The sequence below is a fragment of the Chaetodon trifascialis genome, chromosome 21, assembly GCF_039877785.1.
Source record: "Chaetodon trifascialis isolate fChaTrf1 chromosome 21, fChaTrf1.hap1, whole genome shotgun sequence".
Classification (NCBI taxonomy): Eukaryota; Metazoa; Chordata; class Actinopteri; order Chaetodontiformes; family Chaetodontidae; genus Chaetodon; species Chaetodon trifascialis.
Genome location: NC_092076.1, coordinates 9,036,146 through 9,055,214, shown reverse-complemented (window position 1 = coordinate 9,055,214; position 19,069 = coordinate 9,036,146). Strand labels below are relative to the sequence as shown.

General features: G+C 40.2%; 1 protein-coding gene and 1 non-coding gene across 2 annotated transcripts; both read right to left on the bottom strand.

Moving 5' to 3' along the window:
- Positions 1–8,295: 8,295 nt before the first annotated feature.
- Positions 8,296–12,584, bottom strand: LOC139350086 (ras-related protein Rab-5C-like). Its single transcript, XM_070991183.1, has 6 exons — positions 12,445–12,584; positions 11,491–11,846; positions 10,703–10,854; positions 10,226–10,348; positions 10,008–10,101; positions 8,296–9,261 (listed from the first exon to the last, which is right to left on the bottom strand). Exons 2-6 carry the CDS (start codon positions 11,657–11,659, stop codon positions 9,134–9,136), a joined length of 666 nt encoding a protein of 221 aa, XP_070847284.1. The 5' UTR covers positions 11,660–11,846; positions 12,445–12,584; the 3' UTR covers positions 8,296–9,133.
- On the bottom strand, positions 11,243–11,325 carry trnal-cag (transfer RNA leucine (anticodon CAG)). Its single transcript is given in 2 exon segments — positions 11,243–11,277; positions 11,288–11,325. It is a non-coding gene; the product is annotated as a tRNA-Leu (tRNA).
- Positions 12,585–19,069: the final 6,485 nt, after the last annotated feature.

Below are 19,069 nucleotides of genomic sequence, written 5' to 3'. Positions count from 1 at the left end.
GCCGCCTGCGCGACTGAGATACCAAATCACTGCGCGCGAGGATGAGAGAGAAGGGAAAGGACAGTTGAAATCGATGGGTGTGAGAAAACCGATCTGGGAGCAGCGGTAAGACGTTATGAGACTGTTTTGGTTTTTTGGGGGTTTTTTTTGTTTGTTTGTTTTTTTTTAAGAAAGACTGGATTTGCTTTAAGCAGAATGAGGAACTTTTTAAAGGCACTCAAAGAGTAGAGCTGCCTGTACACTGAGCTCACAGCAGTGATTTGAATAGAAATGCAGAAGTTGACGCAGCATTTCCAGGGATGTCAGACTTTTTGTTCCCAGTAAATTTCTTTTTTTTTTAAATACTAAATAAACACAGTCTTGGTGTTTTAGTGTCCTCGCCATGGCTATTCATATTATCACAAAATAGACATTACCCACCAGTACAGCCTGATAGTGTTTGTTTGTTTGTTTGTTTGTTTGTTTGTTTGTTTGTTTGTTTGTTTGTTTGTTTGTTTGTTGTTCTGAGGCCAGCAGCTCTATTGACACTGTTTGGTCTGGTAATAATGTATCATTGTTTTTTAACATTAGGACGTGACATAAACATTTTAGATATATGTTCCTTAAATTTGTGACATTATGTACTGAATGAGACATGTTTAAAGTGTATCTGTGCTCTCTTATGAACAAACCATTTAAGGTTGTCACTGTGTCTAAACTACCTGAAAACACAGACACACCAGAATATCTATCAGTATCAATACCATATGCTAATATTTGCTGACTTGGGCTCTGCTTAATGGTGTAACAACAGAGAAGATCTTAAAGGTCTTATGCAGGGACTTCATTTTGTACCTCGGCAGAAATTGGGGGACTTGAGCGAGAGCAGTCAAAATTGAATTGAACTGAATTGAGACATTTCCCATCATGCAGTTTTAAAGCCCATGTCTGTTAAACACCACCTCTCCAGTTTCTGACGTAGGTTTCTGTTCTGAATTCATGACATCATCAGGTTTAGGTATATGTGAAATCTGTGGAGATCCCTTTAAAAATGTGCCTGCTTAGAAGACTGAAGGCTAAAACCCTCAGTCTAAAGAAAAGATTTAACTCTTCTGTGTATTTGCAGTTTGTACATTTTTGCCTGACCTCGATTAAAGTGTTTGGAAAACACCTACAGGCATTTTTACAGTCTTGAAACAATGCTAATGTATCCATAAACAGTTCTATTAAAACCCTTTACCACATAACAGCCACTTGGAGTAAGATAAATTGGTGGAGGGGGTCAAAGGAAAATGTTGTATCATTCTAGCATGTCAAATCCTCTCCAACGTTAGGTCCTGTTTGTGTGCTTCATGGCCTATCACCAGCCATCATTCCCTAATCCCACCCCCTTTAGACCCCTCATTAACATTGTTGGCCTGTGTTCAAAAGCAGATGCCTGCACATGAATTTGGGAGTACAGTGACGCGGGCACATGCCTGTATGTGTGGCCGCTGACCTGGTGGTGTGCGTTTGGGTCAGCTGTCAGCCAGACAGTGATGGATGCATGGTGGAAACATACTTGGAGTTTGCGCTATGTCCTTCTCATTGAAGTCCTTTGGCACCCTGCTCGACCCCACCGCAAGGCAGCCACTCTAAAAATAAAGGTGCACATTTGCTTGTGTGCACATGCAAACAGAGACAAGGGTGTAAGATATCACAGCTCATCGAGCGCTTTTGATGTCTCTGCTTGTGTGCGCGTGGATACAAAAGAAAACAACACATATGCAGAAACACATGCACACAAAGCTGGCTCGAACTGCATACTCCCACAATAGCAGAATCAGCCTCCTGTTGTGAAGGCTGGGTGAGGATTTATTGGGTAGATCTGGTTCCATTTCCATGAAGCTTGAGTCCAATCAACATGTTCCCGGCATCAAAGTTTATACCAGCATTCAGCTCCATCATCATCTTGAGCGCTGTCATTAAAGGGACATTTTTATTCCTCTGGCCCCACAATTATCAAGGACCAAGCCACTTCTCAGCCCCGCGCATTTCAGTTTTACTTTACTAGTTACTATGGCAACTTTTTTTTTTTTTTTTTTTTGAAAACACTTTGTCTTTTGACTTCAAATTTTGATTGAGATAGCACTTGAAGGATAAGAGCGGTTCATTTAAAAGGATGGAGTGAGAGTGTGGAGGAGAGCAGTTATGGAGCCAGATAATGACTGCAGTTCACACCTTGGAACAGAGTAACCCTCCACAGAAAGGAGTATTTGAGCGTGACTACAGCAATCAACTTCTGACTCAGTGTAATATACAGAGGGTCCAGGTATCAGTCCTCTTCTGTGGCTGCAGCAAGGAGCATTTTGATCATTTATTTGCCAGGAGACCCTGACTGATGTCATGAATAAACATCCATTACGGATTCTTTATAATTCAAAAGTATATTATGCAGGATTTTCCAAAAAACAATGTATTTACAAAAGTAATCCCTCTGAGTCATCACTTATGACCCTCTAGAAGCATGTGGCGGTGTATTTAGCTGCCTTTGGGCAGTTGGTTTGTCATCGCCAGCACATAACAGTGTGCAGGTGGGGTTGGGGCTTCATGAAGAGGTGGAGAACCAGACCATAAGCACCACACATCCAAGAGAGAAAACCACGAAAATGCGCCGAAAACTCTTTGTTTTTCTCTTTTTCAAACTGTAACCGCCAATTCCAAATAATGTACCTTTAAGGTAAAGTCAGGAAGTTAAACTGACAAATAAAGTTAAAAATTTTCTGAGCTAATTTGCAATTGTGGATATGACGACACAGAAAAATACCAAACGAGATGTGAGGCAAAGAGGTATCTGTGAACTGTAATGACCTGTGAAGAGTAGCATCATCTTACATAGATGCCTGACACATAAGATATGAAATGTGTCCATTATTTCATTTTACTTACAGGTCAAAATATCATTGAATTGAATTGATTAGATAAAAAATATCTTCCTAGTTTTAGTGCATTTCTTGCGTAAAGTCCAGTCAGTCATTTCATCCTGTTCTGATTCGACAATGTGACATTATTACAAATATACATTTAAATGAAACAATTACTGCAAATAACTTAACCAGAAGCTTGTTAATCTACATGACTTTGATTGACCTTCTCCATGTAATTCTTTTATTTTGAAAAACCCTTATAAAGTCATCAGAGCCAGACCTCCAATGTGTCCCAGTGCTCATTTAATATGCATTACTTCACTTCTCTTTGACACTGAGCAATACGAATCTACATCATAGGTGGACACTTTCAGAGTGAGCGGGGGAAGTCTGAGGGAGCATTTAACAAATAACACAATTACTCTTGGGCAGGCCTAATGATTGAGAATGAAGGATGGCGAAAGCTTTGCAGAAAAGCAACTGATGAAAATTGGAAATGATCACAATGAATTCTGGGTAAGATGTGCTCCTCAAGTGTACATCATCGTTCTATTGGTCCTTCTGTCCTTGAGGGTCAATGTCACTCAAGCCCACTTGAGTTTTGTCAGTAATGGAAGCTCGAGATGTCAGTGATTCCCTAAAGAGAAAGTGCCAAAGGAAAGACAATCAGACATTTTTAAGGCCTAGTTTGAAGTAAAAATCATGAATAGACTTCAATAGCAAAGTAAAGCATTGAAAATCTTGCAGTGCTACAGGCCAAGTAAGCGCTCCGATAGATTTTTAAATCCTACACTGTACCTTCTTCCTTGGTCCTCTTGATCCTGGGAAAAGTGTGAGTGTGCAGAAAAAAATCTCCCCTCATCAGCTGAGCTATTGTGCTCTGTAGATGTTAAACTTTGTGATAGAGAGTTCAGAGAGAGGAAACACGGCACTTGGGAAAACTGCGAGGCTCGATGGTTTTTAGTACTTGCTCAAAAGAAAATCTTTCCTCAGTCTTAAAGGAACAGTGTGACATACTGGGAAATACAAATGTTCACTGTTGGTTAGCTTAGCTTAGCATAAAGACTAGAAACAGGGGGAAACAGCTAGCCTGGCTCTCTCAATATAAGGTAATTAAATCTACTGAACAACACATCTAAATGCCAATAATTATTATGTCATGTCTCTCTTGCATGATCCATACAAGCTCGCCATTTTAAGGTGGGTAATCTGAGGATTTTTTGTTGGCTTGAAGCAGTTGAAAGACAAACATGGAGGACACCAGAAAGCCCCAGCCGAGAGATACTTCCCCCTTAAGGTGGCGATATGGCATTTGTACACTTCAGTTTCTGTACAGATTGAACAAACAAGATAAAATGTGCAAATGAGTGGACTTTAGAGGAGCTGCTGGGCCGATTTTGGTACCTTTTGGACAGAGACAGGCTAGCTGTTTCCCTCTATTTCCAAGCTAAGCTAACTGGCTGCTAGCTGTACTGTAGCTTCATATTTACTGTCCAAGCGGTAGAGAGGTATCAGTCTTCTCTCAGCAGCTGTTTCCCCATTTATAGTCTTTATGCTAAGCTACGCTAACTGGCTTCTAGCTGTACTACAGCTTTATATTCACTGTCCATGCATGAGAATGCTACCAATCTTTTCTGAGCAGCTGGTTCTCCCTGTTGATAGTCTTAATGCTAAGTTAACAAGCTGGCTCCAGTGAATATGTGGATTTATTTTTTTTAGTTTTATACTTAAGGTTTGACTCCTTTTCATTAGGAACACAGAAAACTCACACTGTCTTCAGTATTCTGCTAAACAAGCCACTTTGTTTACAACTGCTTGACTTGAATACGTCTGTGCAAACATATACTGAGACAGTGTGAATGTTCAGCAAATACAGCACAGCATAATGCAAGATATATATAAGAATCACTCTCCTTACTGCGCTTTAGGCTGGTTCCTTCCTCACCAGCATCCTATCCAGTGGCAACACGGTTCGATGTTTCATTTTAGATAAGAGACAATTATTGCACCACATCACACGCACGACGCTATCAGCAGGAATCACAGAAAGCAATCCAGATATCGTGTCCCTGTGCCCTTGGTATTTAATGACATTTCCTTCTGTCCAAGAAGATAGAAGGAATCCATCAGAGTGAGCAATTGGAAATGTTTGTTTTTGGTCTATATGAACTGGGCCGGTGATTTCTCAAGAAAAACACATTTAGAGTACTGAAGCTAACACAGTTGTTGTTATGACAACCACACCATGCTAAAGCTAGGTTTGGGCCATTTTACCGGTTTAATTTGCTGCACGCATAAAAAAAGAAACACCAAATGATGTGAATGCGTAAAAGGTTTGCGGCCGCATTTATTCTCAGGGCACATTTCCTCTATTCTGCAAATCTCTTCCTGTGAACACAGGCAATTTCAGTCCAGCTCTCACACTATTATGATTCACAGACACCAAGTATGAAATTAGTTTCTTTTTTGACAGAACACGTCTTGATTGACAGCTCAACAAATGAGAAATCATTTACTGTGAGCAGAGCTGCCGCCTGCTTTTGGCAGAGATGCTGCATGTCTCTGAGGCAAGTGTGTGTGTGTGTGTGTGTGTGTGTGTGTGTCTGTGTGTGTGTGTGTGTGTGTGTGTGTGTGTGTGTGTGTGTGTGTCTGTGTGTGTGTGTGCTGAAATGGCTTTAAAAGCGGATTTAATGTTAGGTCTGAGGCATCAAAGCCACAATAGCGGGGCTGTCAGCATGAAAAACGGTTTACACCGTTTCATCTGGTGTAAAAATCTTTACTTGGTTGTAGTTTTATTGTTTACATGTGGGGCCAGACCAGCAGAACAGACTTTAATGTGCTGTACCTGTGAGTGAAACACAAAGAAACCTTTAAAAACAATCGATCTCTGGGTAAGATTTTTTAACTTAAAGTTAAAAAATCTCATACGTGACTTCTTGTTTGGATTTGCTAGTTGGGTGTGAATGTATCAATAATTTACACCCAGAGCAGAGGAAAAAGAGGGACTTGTTATCCAATGGAAGTGTTTGATGACATGAGACTGTGTGACGTTTATCGATCAGCAACCACTGAGGCCTCAAGTGACAATTAACAGATAATGGTAAATGATAAAACACAGTGTAACAGTAGCACAAGTAGAGAAGAGTCATCAAATCAGTGGCCACGCTCAGTGATGTCCGTTCCACAGTTTAAAATCTAAATTTATGATCTAATATTAGACAGTAATGTTAGCTACTGGTAAAACCCAACCAAGAAAGGTTGTATCAGCGAATCCTCTGAGGGTATTGAATTTAGAAAAGATGCATTTTTCAGAAGAATCGACAGAATTGACCGTTTATCTCAATACGCCCAATGCCAAGTATTTGTGTGAGAGCAGGAAACACTCATTTATTCACATTTTCTTTCGCCGATTTTTTGGAAATTAGTTTAAAATTTGTGCTGAATGTCACTCGGCTACCATCTCGCTTTAAAATAGTCTTTGACATCATGTCTCTTTAATGATACTGACCATTTGTTGTGCTAAATAATCAACATTATCTACTGCACTGCACTGCACTGCCAACACTGCCTTGGCAAAAAACCTCCAAAAAACCATTAAGTTGAAAAAACATCTGAATCAATTCTTAACAATAATTGCAAATTCTGACCTTCATGTCTGATAATTCATTGCATTTTTGCACAAGACTGCATTAGTTTTAGCGAGGTGCACCAAATGAACTCCCCAAAGTGACTGTTTGGTGACAGACTTTCCACTATGTGACAGTTCGCATCCTCAAACGCTCACACCACTGCCACAAATACATTTTTGAAGCCTTAACGGACTCAGAGCACCTCTGCTGCATCGATTCCATTTATTATACAGTTTCTTTAACTAACAGACTTAAAACCTCAAAGAGCTTCAGGCACTCTATTAAAAGGTCACCCACCGTTCATCACAACAAAGTGAGCTGCTGCATTAACCCAGAGAAACCCTGCATTAAAACAAGCTGGAGGATAATCAGGTGGGCACACGTGAAGCACGCCATTACCACGCCAGTATTTTTCTCCTCACTTTGCCAGTAATGGCTTTTTGCATAGTCAATCTACACACTGTACTCTTCCACACATGCACACAGATGGATATGCATGCAAATGCAAACACCGACTGTGTACTAAATTTGTTCAAGCCATTAAAATGAGGCTGAGTTTGTCCCTTCCTTCATTTAAACATGGTCATATTTTAGCCAAAAGCTCAACCACAGTGCTCTGTGCGCGCGCACACACACACACACACACACACACGGTATTTGACATTTTTTCTTGATGAATGACTTTGATATTGAATCAGTTACAAAATAGATTCATTGATGTCAGTCACTAATTGAATAAGTTCAGCAGACCTAATGTGTTTTCTTAATTATTAGGAAATACAGGCAACATATAAAGGTCATAGATGTATTCAAGAAAACCTATGTGTCTGTTTGAAACTGTGTGATGCTGCCATCTAGTGGACGGATGGCACAATCACTGTTTGTGATTATTTCAGGGCTCACAAATGTAAATTTTAGTCTTTCGCACTTTGCATTGCGTTTGGCTAAATATCTGATTCAGACATTTATTAGTATCTTGATTAAGGATATGTTCTCTTTTTTTGCCATTTAACCATGATCATTTTGTTTTCATCATTTAACAAAGATCTATGAATAAAGTGGATCTAGAACGATGGACTACAGGCATATCTCGTCATGTTTCTGAGTGAGCCGGCAAACAAGATCATTATATAGAGTCGAATGTATATTTAGCAAAACAATACATCTATTTAAAGTAGCTTGCTTTTACGGTCCGAGCCAGAATCAGTCCAATGGGTGCCATAAAGGTGATTTATTGCACCTCATGGCAGCCATATTTTGGGTAAACACACATGCTTTGTGTCTTCCTATCAGGGGACAAGGTGAAGAGAAAACATAGGACAGCTTTAATCTTACCGCCATTGCACATACTGACATCTGCATTCTATCAGCATGTTGTATGAAGAATTCAGACAGATCATATTCACATAATCATACCGACACCCTTTTTGCGACACCTGTTCAGACTTTTGACGATAACACTGAATTCAACAAGGTGGGCAGACCTAGTTAAAAAAAAAAAAAACAATCAATAAAAAAACCTATTTACATAATCTAAATAACATCTGATTCCAATTTATAATCCAAAAGAGAATTAGCACAAAGCAGTTGATTAATGTGTTACCCACGACATGAATCATGACTCTGTTTGAGCCAACATGGTGTCTTTTGAATCTAAAAACTGTTTGTGGCCACAGAGGCCTCACTTAAATGGTCTGAAGCCACCAACAGATTAAAAAACACACTGGAAATGTCCTCCAACACCTCACCACGCCACTGCAAAGCAACTCAAAACAAAATGAATCTTTCATGTTATTTATTACTTTTTAGATTTACAAGTTATTTTCACATTTCTTTTTTAAAAAAGGCTAACAACTCTCTGGTGTTACAGGTATCAATACACAATGAATGCAAACAACTGCATTTGCTGCACGGTTCAGAAACATCTTCAGATGTGTAGCCTATCAATCATGACCAGCTCCGATAAGCAAAGTCGAGAATTTTCCTCATCACTGCGTGATGTCGTGTCCGGGTCCCTACAGACAACAAAATGCTGCAATCTACATCGCAATAAGACAAAATCCTTAAGATTAATCGCTCTGTCATCTGCAGTTTCAGCATTAACAGATGGGTATTTGTATCTTTTATAATGATCAATGGGGAGGGAAATGACAAGAGTAGAAAAGTAAACTGCCAACACACATGTATGTGTATGTACTAAATACATACACATACATAACAGACACACACACACACACACACACACACACACGCTCAAACAAAGGGAAAATGGCAAACAAACTCAGCATTACCCTTCAAAAAAAAAAAAAAAAAAAAAGATTTAAGACAGAATCAATCAACTGAGACACAGGCTGAAGATGAACAGGGAGGTAGATAGAGACACTGGGGAAAGACAGGAGAGAAGTAGTGAGGGATCATGGGAATTCCCTCTAGCTTATGATTCTTTAAAAAAAAAAGTTCGGTAATTCAAAGAGGATCCAGATAATCTCATCTGTTATCTCACTTTAAGTGCAGGCATGGCGAGTGGCTCTGCCTCTCCTGCCTCTCTGGGTTTTAGCTACGTGCTGTCCTTAAATCGCTGTTCGGGGCTCGCTCACTAAGTTCGTCGTTTTGTACTTGCTAATTGGCCCCGCCGCAGCACTGGCTGCTGCGCCCCTGAGGAGCGGCTTCCTGTAGATCCACTCCGGTCCTGGTCCGGCCCCCTTGTCCAGCTCCACCCTGAGGATCGTTCTTCGGTAGCTTCTTTGCTGCAGGGACAGGAGCGCGGATGTTTCAAAGGACAGAACGAAGGTTTTGCAAATGATCACATTCTGTTTTATTTATGTTTTACACAACGTCCCATCTGTTTGAGATCAGGGTCGTATCAATCAAAAGAAATTCAATGAATCATTTCAGTCATGTTTACGTAAAAATGGCAAACTTTTGCTGGTTCCAGCTTCTTAAATGTAAGGATTGGCTGCTAGTTTTTTGAAGTTTTATTGACTCAAGGATTAATAAATTAATCACAAAAATTGATTAATCAACAATGAAAATAATCATTAGTTGCAGCTCTAGTCTAATTAATGTCAAATGACTGTAGCAGTTTGAACTGAAGTTACAGGTTGTTGTGGCTGTTTATTAGCAGCAGCTTAGCAGCTGTGGGGATTTTAGCACCTATGAATTTTCAGTATTCCTTCACTTAAATGTCAAAGTTACTGATCTTGCCACCCGAAATCTCTTAGAGGGAAGTGGCTCTTTCAGATCTGAGTATGGCAGTTTCATTTGATTTTGAATGAGCTGGTGTGCACGTCAGACATTATTTTTCCCTCCGCATACGGTCTTTTCTTAACCTACAATTAAAATCCAGCTGTACCATCTCAATTTAGGTCAGGTCAAGAAAGCTTTGTCAGTTTTCTGCAGAATTAAGGGGGAGGTAAACTAAGCTGCTGCCTGAAAAATCTGTCTGTGGGAGGAGTGGGAAGGGACATTTGACTCAACAGAATAACGTACTTACCGATAGCCATGAAAATCTCATTGACATTCATGGCAGTCTTGGCTGAAGTCTCCATGAAGAGTAGACTGTTGTCATCAGCGTATGCTTGTGCCTCCTAACAACATAATTTAGACATCGAGGAGAATATTAGACATTTGCCAAACAGTCCAGTTTAATACAATTTCTATAATATAGTAATTTCAGAATAAGGTTTAGCACAGCTGCTTCATGTGTCATACCTGAAGCTCGACAGCTCTCTTGTTTGCGATGTCCGCCTTGTTTCCAGCCAGAGCGATCACGATGTTGGGACTGGCTTGTCTCTGCAGCTCCTTCACCCAGTTTTTCGCTCGTGCAAAAGTGTCCTAAACGAGCAGCAAACTTTATCAATATTCATCTCACCTTGTGTATTCACATGACAACTATAGCCTCGGTGGAACATTTTGACTTTGCGGCATGTACAAATTTAGAAGAGTTTGACCGACACCTGACATGAGGACGTGACCTCAAAACACCCACAAGTCTGAACACCTACATGTCTAATTTTAGACTACAACATACACATATGATGACGTCACTGTCCAGAACAAAAATACAGAAAAAACATTAAAGCACACCTAAAAGTAACAACAAAACTTAAGCAACAACCCGTCCCACTTCATCATGTTGTGACTGACTGACAAGACTTTGGCTCTTGCTGCCCTGCAGGTGAAACCTACTGTGTTGGTGATGTCGTAGACCACGATGGCCGCCTGAGCGCCTCTGTAGTACATTGGAGCCAGGCTGTGGTAGCGCTCCTGACCTGCCGTGTCCCAGATCTCAAACTTCACAGTGGTGTCGTCCAGGCAGACAGTCTGAGTGAGGAAGGCAGCTGAGGAGAGCAGGACAACGAAGATCAGTGGAATGATAACGTATTAGCCCAAAGTCCATCCTCTTGGAAGATCCAGTTCAGGCAAGGATGTGCGATCAAACAGTAAATAATAATTGAGCATGGATGCTCATTCTCGACCTTGGGAACAATATGTGTGAAAATAGAAACTCAACTTGAAGGTCCGTATGTGATTGAAATCTTCAACAATAGCTTCTAAGAGGGCTTTTAAGAGTTTTTTAGCTCCTAGAGTAGGTAATCGCCCAAGCACATGAAGAAAGTTGAGTGACATGCATAGTGATTGATTATTCCTGGTTTAAATGTGGAGCTGCTTGTTATAAGATAAATTAGTGCATCAATGCCCCGTAGGGAAAATTAAGGAAAACATTTATGTCAGAAGTGGGATTCAAACCCACGCCTCCAGGGGAGACTGCAACCTGAACTTAGCGCCTTAAACCACTCAGCCATCCTGACATGTCAAACAATCTCAAAAGAGCATTTAAGAACACAGTTATGTTTCTTAAGTATTGCACTGGCACTAGTATTGACGGTTTTATTCCTTGATTGATTCTTTACGTACACACAGGAACAATCCAGTCAAGATGTCATGAAGTCTAGAAACATGTGTTTGTCTCCTACCTCCAATGGTGCTCTCCTGGAATTCATGAAACTGGCCTTTGACGAAACGCAGCACCAAGCTGGACTTGCCCACCGCCGACTCGCCCAGCAGCACCAGTTTGAACTGGCAGATTTTGTTTGCTACCGTGGCACCATTAGGCCTGGTTGCTCCTCCACCGCGCCCAGCCATTGACAGAGAACTGTTACGGATCAGACGGCCAGAGATGGGCTGAAACTACAGGTGAATGAGATGTGAAGACGGGAGCCGAGTCTGGACGCGCAGGCACTGATGGTGAACGAGGTCAGAAGCCAAACTACCGGTGGGAAGAGCCGGATCGGGTGGGCAGTGATGGAGTGACCCCAGTGACCCAGACTACCTTGAGAAATAACAACAAGGAAAATCAGTGGGAACGTTTCTTACTAGTTTATGAAAATTTATGGGGAAAAGGGTAAATTAATTACACGAGAAAGTAATCTGTAGACTAAGTGGAAAAAAGTCGTCAGCTGCATTTTCAATTCGCAATCTTGTTTAGCCAACAGTCATTTCGTGTCTCTCATCATGACAGTGAGATTTTCACCAGTCACCATCTAACCCTGTCAGCAATAATGACTTTAAATGTTATAGCTAAGAGTTTTACGATCAGGTCCCGCAAACACTGACTGAGAAACACTTTAAAAGTTGATTATATAACGTTAACTGACTTGACACGCCGCTTAATTCTAAACTATCATCTTTCTGTACATCACATTCTCTTAAACAAAGTCTGGATAATAGCTCAAAACACAACAATAACAATCAGCGGAACAAATGATTGCATCAGAAAATTGGCTAAAGCTGCTGTTCTCAAGTTTGATCGTTCAAGCAGACAAAAACAGAACCAGATGGAAGTTAGCTACGAGGCGAGTTAGCAATGCTAACCGGGGCTAACGAGAAAAAAGGCTAAAAGGAGATAAATAACACGTCGGTGTTCTTACCAGCAACGAAAGATAATATCCACTCCGCCTTGTGAATATTCTGTCGAACCGTATTGCTCCCTGTTAAGAACGTTTTCTCCCAAAACACGTTCAGGTTCAGTAAATTATAAGCTTCCGCCTGGTAAACCAAAATACTTCCTGGCTTCATCTGTCATGTGATGCAATATCACAGCCAATCAAATGGCCGAATAGTGGGCTGTCAGAAGTAGAGCGAATCACAGTGGTCTGATAATGAGTTTTTAAATTTAGGGTGTGATTAATTGTTTTTTTTTTCTCGACATTTTAACATTTAACCACAGGAACATGATCTGTTGGCCACCAAAGATGTGTTTCCAAATGATAAAATCTAATCTGAAATTTTCATGCAGAATCAAACATTTGAATTTGTGTAGATAAAGTGTGATGGTTGCTGAATTGCACATATAAAAGCGGACATTTAAAGGTTAATCCATTTTTTTTTTTCAGCTCTTGAAAATGATCAGAGACTTTACTTTAAATCTCTGAGAAGCTCAAGTGTTAACTGTGTCAACTCTATATGTATACAAATGCAATGCCAGTATTTATGAACTGTTGACTGAAAAAGAAGGAAATGAAATTGAAAAAAACAAACAAACCCAAAACCCTTTTATGGATTATCATTATTACATTATCACTTCTAAACACATACTGAAACAGCACACAGTGAGATCCACAGTATGGGTTTCCTTTCTTAAAACTCATTTCAGCATCTCATCTACAGTCCCACAAGGTGGTGCAATGTGATAGAGAAAAAGGAAACTCAGCAGACCCTTTGTGTGATGGGACCAGAGATTCTTTAGCAGTAATGAAATGGAAAGAGCTGAAGAATGTGCCTCACATGACGCTCATTTATCAGTTGCACAGATCAGTGATGCAACATGGGGCAAAAATGGAAAATATCTCCAGAACTGTCAAAATTATTGAGCTTAAAATCACATGCTGTACAGATGCAACATACACGCTGGAAACATATTAATTTAGAAGTGTTGTGCCATCTGGCTGGGTTTGAGAAGGACATCATTCATCATTCAACTTATAACTTATATTATCAACTTAAATCCTGCTGCAGTTTTGACACCTCAAATGTGTGCTGCCGGCTTCCTCTCATTTCATCTGGGCTTGCTGAGCAATCGATAATCCAGTGTATTATTAATTCTAAAATTTCCTACTCACAGGACCAGACCTGGATGCTGGGAAACCAACGACAGCTCCAAATCTCTCATTGTCATATTTGTAAAATAAAATATTTGAGTAATTTGATTTGTGTTTTACTGTAAAATCACAGTTCAGTACATACTGTTATATCACAGAGCTAAAACAAAGGATTCATTAAGCTTAATTGAAACTGAAAGTGAAAACCCTGCATTTACATCAGTGAGATGAAAATGAATACTTTTACTTTTACTTAGAGTATTTTTCACCCACTTTAACTTAAGTAAAGGATCTGAGTAACTTCAGCTAATGATGCTGTGAAACGGTGCAAAAGTGCCCTCTTGAATGCTCCTGTGACAGATGAAATATGAAAGTGCACTCAACAGTGGCCCAGTGTGAAAGAAAAACATGATAAAGTGATGTCTACTGTGGCCTTTCATTGGAAAATGTGATGAAGTGCCCTACAGCCTAAATGACACTGCAACTACTATTGCTTCATTTTGAATACAGTTTCTTATTTCTAGTTTCTAGAGTAAAGAGAAATCCAATGCCAAGCCTTGACTGAAAGATGCCCCAGCTGGTAAATAGCACGACTGGAGTTTTTACCTGGACTCGTTGAGCAATCGATGCAAATCCAGTTTATCATTCACAAGCAGCGACTCCAGGCCAGACTTGATGTTGGGAAACCCACTATGGCCTCATTGATCCACCAGCAGATTAGTCAGTGTCATGTTTATACAAAACACAACACAACCTGCCCACCTGCACAATTATGAACCTAACCTGAACAGTTTTCCTACAGCTGAAATTTGACCCACAATGGAGACTTTCATGAGCTCTGTTTATTTTATCCTTCCTCATTTTATTATAACAACAACAAAAATGAGAAAATTGATCTTGGAAGTTGTAGTTTGACAGAAAATGTTGTGGAAACTCCAAGAGAATAAGGAGGCATGAAAAGAGAAAATCAGCAACATTTGAAACACCTTTAATATGATAATATCAGAATACACACACCATGACAGCTGAATGTTAATTTATCAGAGGATCTGCTGACAGTCAGACGATGGCGTTCATTTATCTGTTGCACAGGTCAGTGCTGCAGCATGAGGCGGTAGAGATCCCTGGGCGATTCATCATCATGCATTGACTGGAAGACATGCAGCCCTTGAAGTAGTTGACGTCTGTGAAAACATGGAAAAAGATCAGTGGGAGGTGTATATGTTCTCCTCTTCTGCTTCTTATTAGCATGGTCTCTCACTGCTGCTCAGGCCCAGCAAAGACTGAAACACTTACTGGATCCAGCATGAATGATGACGCTGCCACAGACACTGTTTGAACCATAGCAGGTCTCCACAGGGCTCGAGCAGTGCTTCAGGCCTCCACAAAAACACCTCAATGCTTCACCTGGAGGAAAAAAAAAAAAAGTTATCATCCTGATCAAACCAAGCCTGCATTTAGGCCAAACAGACGGAAGGTTTGCAGGTGAACTCACTCTGGCTGACAGCCAACAACACAACGAGAGCAAGAATCACAGTCTTCATGTTTTCACAATGTCACGTCTCTGCAAGTCCCTGCGTGAAGAAAAGGATGGAGAAGTGTGAGAAGATCAGACACCACGCTGTCTGAATGAAAGGTCAGAGCACTTTTACAATCCCAATATCCAAAAACCTGAAAGATATCCCACCTGAGCCAACCAGATGAATGGTGCTTGTGGAGCGTCGGTGCCTTGCCTTCCTTTTTATCCACGTTTGTTGCGCAATTTTCATCATTGCTGTTGTGTATTCAGTGTATTTTAAAATCCTGAAATTGACATCTGGGCTTTTCTCATCGTGATGTCATGAAGGACAGGCATGGATGCTGGGAAAATCCACTCTTACAGGATATGCACTGCACAGTGTGGTAGATCATTAAGCTGACAGATGTATTGCCATCTATTTGTATTGAGAATGAGGTAATACTGACATTTTTTCCTCATGTTTGTTTGTTTTCAACCAGATTCTCTCTTTACTTGCTAGTAAAATAAACAATATCAGTTCTTTGACTTGTTTTTTGCTAAATCAAGTGTTGTACTAATCATCAAAACGCCATTATAGAGAGAAGACATGTCACTTTTAGTGTTCCGTAGAATCTGTATTGATCACAGGCTGTACTGTATGTGCCTGTTTTCTGACAGGAAGCCGCTTTGTTGACACGAGAGAGCCAGCAGACATGAATCAGACTCAGAATAAACATGAATCATGAATGTTCTTTCCTTTCACTTCTGTGTGCACTGAAGAAAATGAAACCGCTTGAATGAAATTTACATATAAGAGCTAACAATCATGGATATAGCCGAGATCAGGAGCACACAGTGAGATCCACAGTATGGGTTTCCTTTCTTAAAACTCATTTCAGCATCTCATCTACAGTCCCACAAGGTGGTGCAATGTGATAGAGAAAAAGGAAACTCAGCAGACCCTTTGTGTGATGGGACCAGAGATTCTTTAGCAGTAATGAAATGGAAAGAGCTGAAGAATGTGCCTCACATGATGCTCATTTATCAGTTGCACAGATCAGTGATGCAACATGGGGCAAAAATGGAAAATATCTCCAGAACTGTCAAAATTATTGAGCTTAAAGTCACATGCTGTACAGATGCAACATACACGCTGGAAACATATTAATTTACAGTGTTGTGCCATCTGGCTGGGTTTGAGAAGGACATCATTCAACTTAAAAAAAAATACATTGCAGGTCTGTTGTGTTTCCTGTATATTAACTGATCCTAGCTACATTTTTCATGTTTTCATAATGTCTGGTGTGCACCACTGTCTGTCTGAGCAAAGCAAAAGAATTCAAATGCTGTTATTTACTGAAAGCATGGTCATAATCTACATATTATAAAAGATAAAGTAAAATATCCTGCTGGAGTTTTGACACCTCAAATGTGTGCTGCCGGCTTCCTCTCATTTCATCTGGGCTTGCTGAGCAATCGATAATCCAGTGTATTATTAATTCTAAAATTTCCTACTCACAGGACCAGACCTGGATGCTGGGAAACCAATGACAGCTCCAAATCTCTCATTGTCATATTTGTAAAATAAAATATTTGAGTAATTTGATTTGTGTTTTACTGTAAAATCACAGTTCAGTACATACTGTTATATCACAGTGCTAAAACAAAGGATTCATTAAGCTTAATTGAAACTGAAAGTGAAAACCCTGCATTTGCACCAGTGAGATGAAAATGAATACTTTTACTTTTACTTATATCAGAGTATTTTTCACCCACTTTAACTTAAGTAAAGGATCTGAGTAACTTCAGCTAATGATGCTGTGAAACGGTGCAAAAGTGCCCTCTTGAATGCTCCTGTGACAGATGAAATATGAAAGTGCACTCAACAGTGGCCCAGTGTGAAAGAAAAACATGATAAAGTGATGTCTACTGTGGCCTTTCATTGGAAAATGTGATGAAGTGCCCTACAGCCTAAATGACACTGCAACTACTATTGCTTCATTTTGAATACAGTTTCTTATTTCTAGTTTCTAGAGTAAAGAGAAATCCAATGCCAAGCCTTGACTGAAAGATGCCCCAGCTGGTAAATAGCACGACTGGAGTTTTTACCTGGACTCGTTGAGCAATCGATGCAAATCCAGTTTATCATTCACAAGCAGTGACTCCAGGCCAGACTTGATGTTGGGAAACCCACTATGGCCTCATTGATCCACCAGCAGATTAGTCAGTGTCATGTTTATACAAAACAACAGAGTGAATGCTAATGCTAGCTTTAAAGTGAAAGGTATTTTTACATCAGTAAAGCACAACCTGCCCACCTGCACAATTATGAACCTAACCTAAATAGTTTTCCTACAGCTGAAATTTGACCCACAATGAAGACTTTCATGAGCTCTGTTTATTTTATCCTTCCTCATTTATCTGTTGCACAGGTCAGTGCTGCAGCATGAGGCGGTAACGATCCCTGGGCGATTCAGCATCATGCATTGACTGGAAGACATGCAGCCCTTGAAGTACCTGATGTCTGTGAAAACATGGAAAAAGATCAGTGGGAGGTGTATATGTTCTCCTCTTCTGCTTCTTATTAGCATGGTCTCTTACTGCTGCTCAGGCCCAGCAAAGACTGAAACACTTACTGGATCCAGCATAAATGGTGACATTGCTACAGACGTCGTTTGAACTGAAGCAGGTCTCCACATGGCTATAGCAGTTCTTCACGCCTCCACAAAAACACCTCAGCGCCTCACCTGGAGGAAAAAAAAAAAAATGTTATCATCCTGATCAAACCAAGCCTGCGTTTAGGCCAAACAGACGGAAGGTTTGCAGGTGAACTCACTCTGGCTGACAGCCAACAACACAACGAGAGCAAGAATCACAGTCTTCATGTTTTCACAATGTCACGTCTCTGCAAGTCCCTGCGTGAAGAAAAGGACGGAGAAGTGTGAGAAGATCAGACACCACGCTGTCTGAATGAAAGGTCAGAGCACTTTTACAATCCCAATATCCAAAAACCTGAAAGATATCCCACCTGAGCCAACCAGATGAATGGTGCTTGTGGAGCGTCAGTGCCTTGCCTTCCTTTTTATCCACGTTTGTTGCGCAATTTTCATCATTGCTGTTGCGTATTCAGTGTATTTTAAATTCCTGAAATTGACATCTGGGCTTTTCTCATCGTGATGTCATGAAGGACAGGCATGGATGCTGGGAAAATCCACTCTTACAGGATATGCACTGCACAGTGTGGTAGATCATTAAGCTGACAGATGTATTGCCATCTATTTGTATTGAGAATGAGGTAATACTGACATTTTTTCCTCATGTTTGTTTGTTTTCAACCAGATTCTCTCTTTACTTGCCAGGAAAATAAACAATATCAGTTCTTTGACTTGTTTTTTGCTAAATCAAGTGTTGTACTAATCATCAAAAGGCCATTATAGGGAGAAGACATGTCACTTTTAGTGTTCCGTAGAATCTGTATTGATCACAGGCTGTACTGTATGTGCCTGTTTTCTGACAGGAAGCCGCTTTGTTGACACGAGAGAGCCAGCAGACATGAATCAGACTCAGAATAAACATGAATCATGAATGTTCTTTCCTTTCACTTCTGTGTGCACTGAAGAAAATGAAACCGCTTGAATGAAATTTACATATAAGAGCTACCAATCATGGATGTAGCTGGAATCAGGAGCGCTGAAGCTGCTGCTGCTGAGTTTCTCTCAACAAATACATGAAGGATACTGTACGTTCACTTATATAATCAGATTGAGAGTCGAAACAGATCAGGCCGAATTAAAAAAAAAAAAGGATTAACCAAAAACTTGTTGAATTCACAGCCACTGATGAGAGAAACAAGAGCTGCAAATCCTTCTTTCACAGAAAACCAAACCTCCCCGTGACTGTGCAGCAAGTATATTTGGGATTATGTTAATGATTTAATTAAAAGAATCATTTCAAATT

Excerpts from the sequence above, each read along its gene's own strand:
- LOC139350086 (XM_070991183.1), bottom strand. The coding sequence starts at position 11,659 with ATGGCTGGGCGCGGTGGAGGAGCAACCAGGCCTAATGGTGCCACGGTA. Across the intron at positions 10,855-11,490 it reads CCAGGAGAGCACCATTGGAG|CTGCCTTCCTCACTCAGACT; the intron begins GTAGGAGACAAA and ends TGCTCTCCTCAG. Across the intron at positions 10,102-10,225 it reads AGAGAGCTGTCGAGCTTCAG|GAGGCACAAGCATACGCTGA; the intron begins GTATGACACATG and ends TTATGTTGTTAG.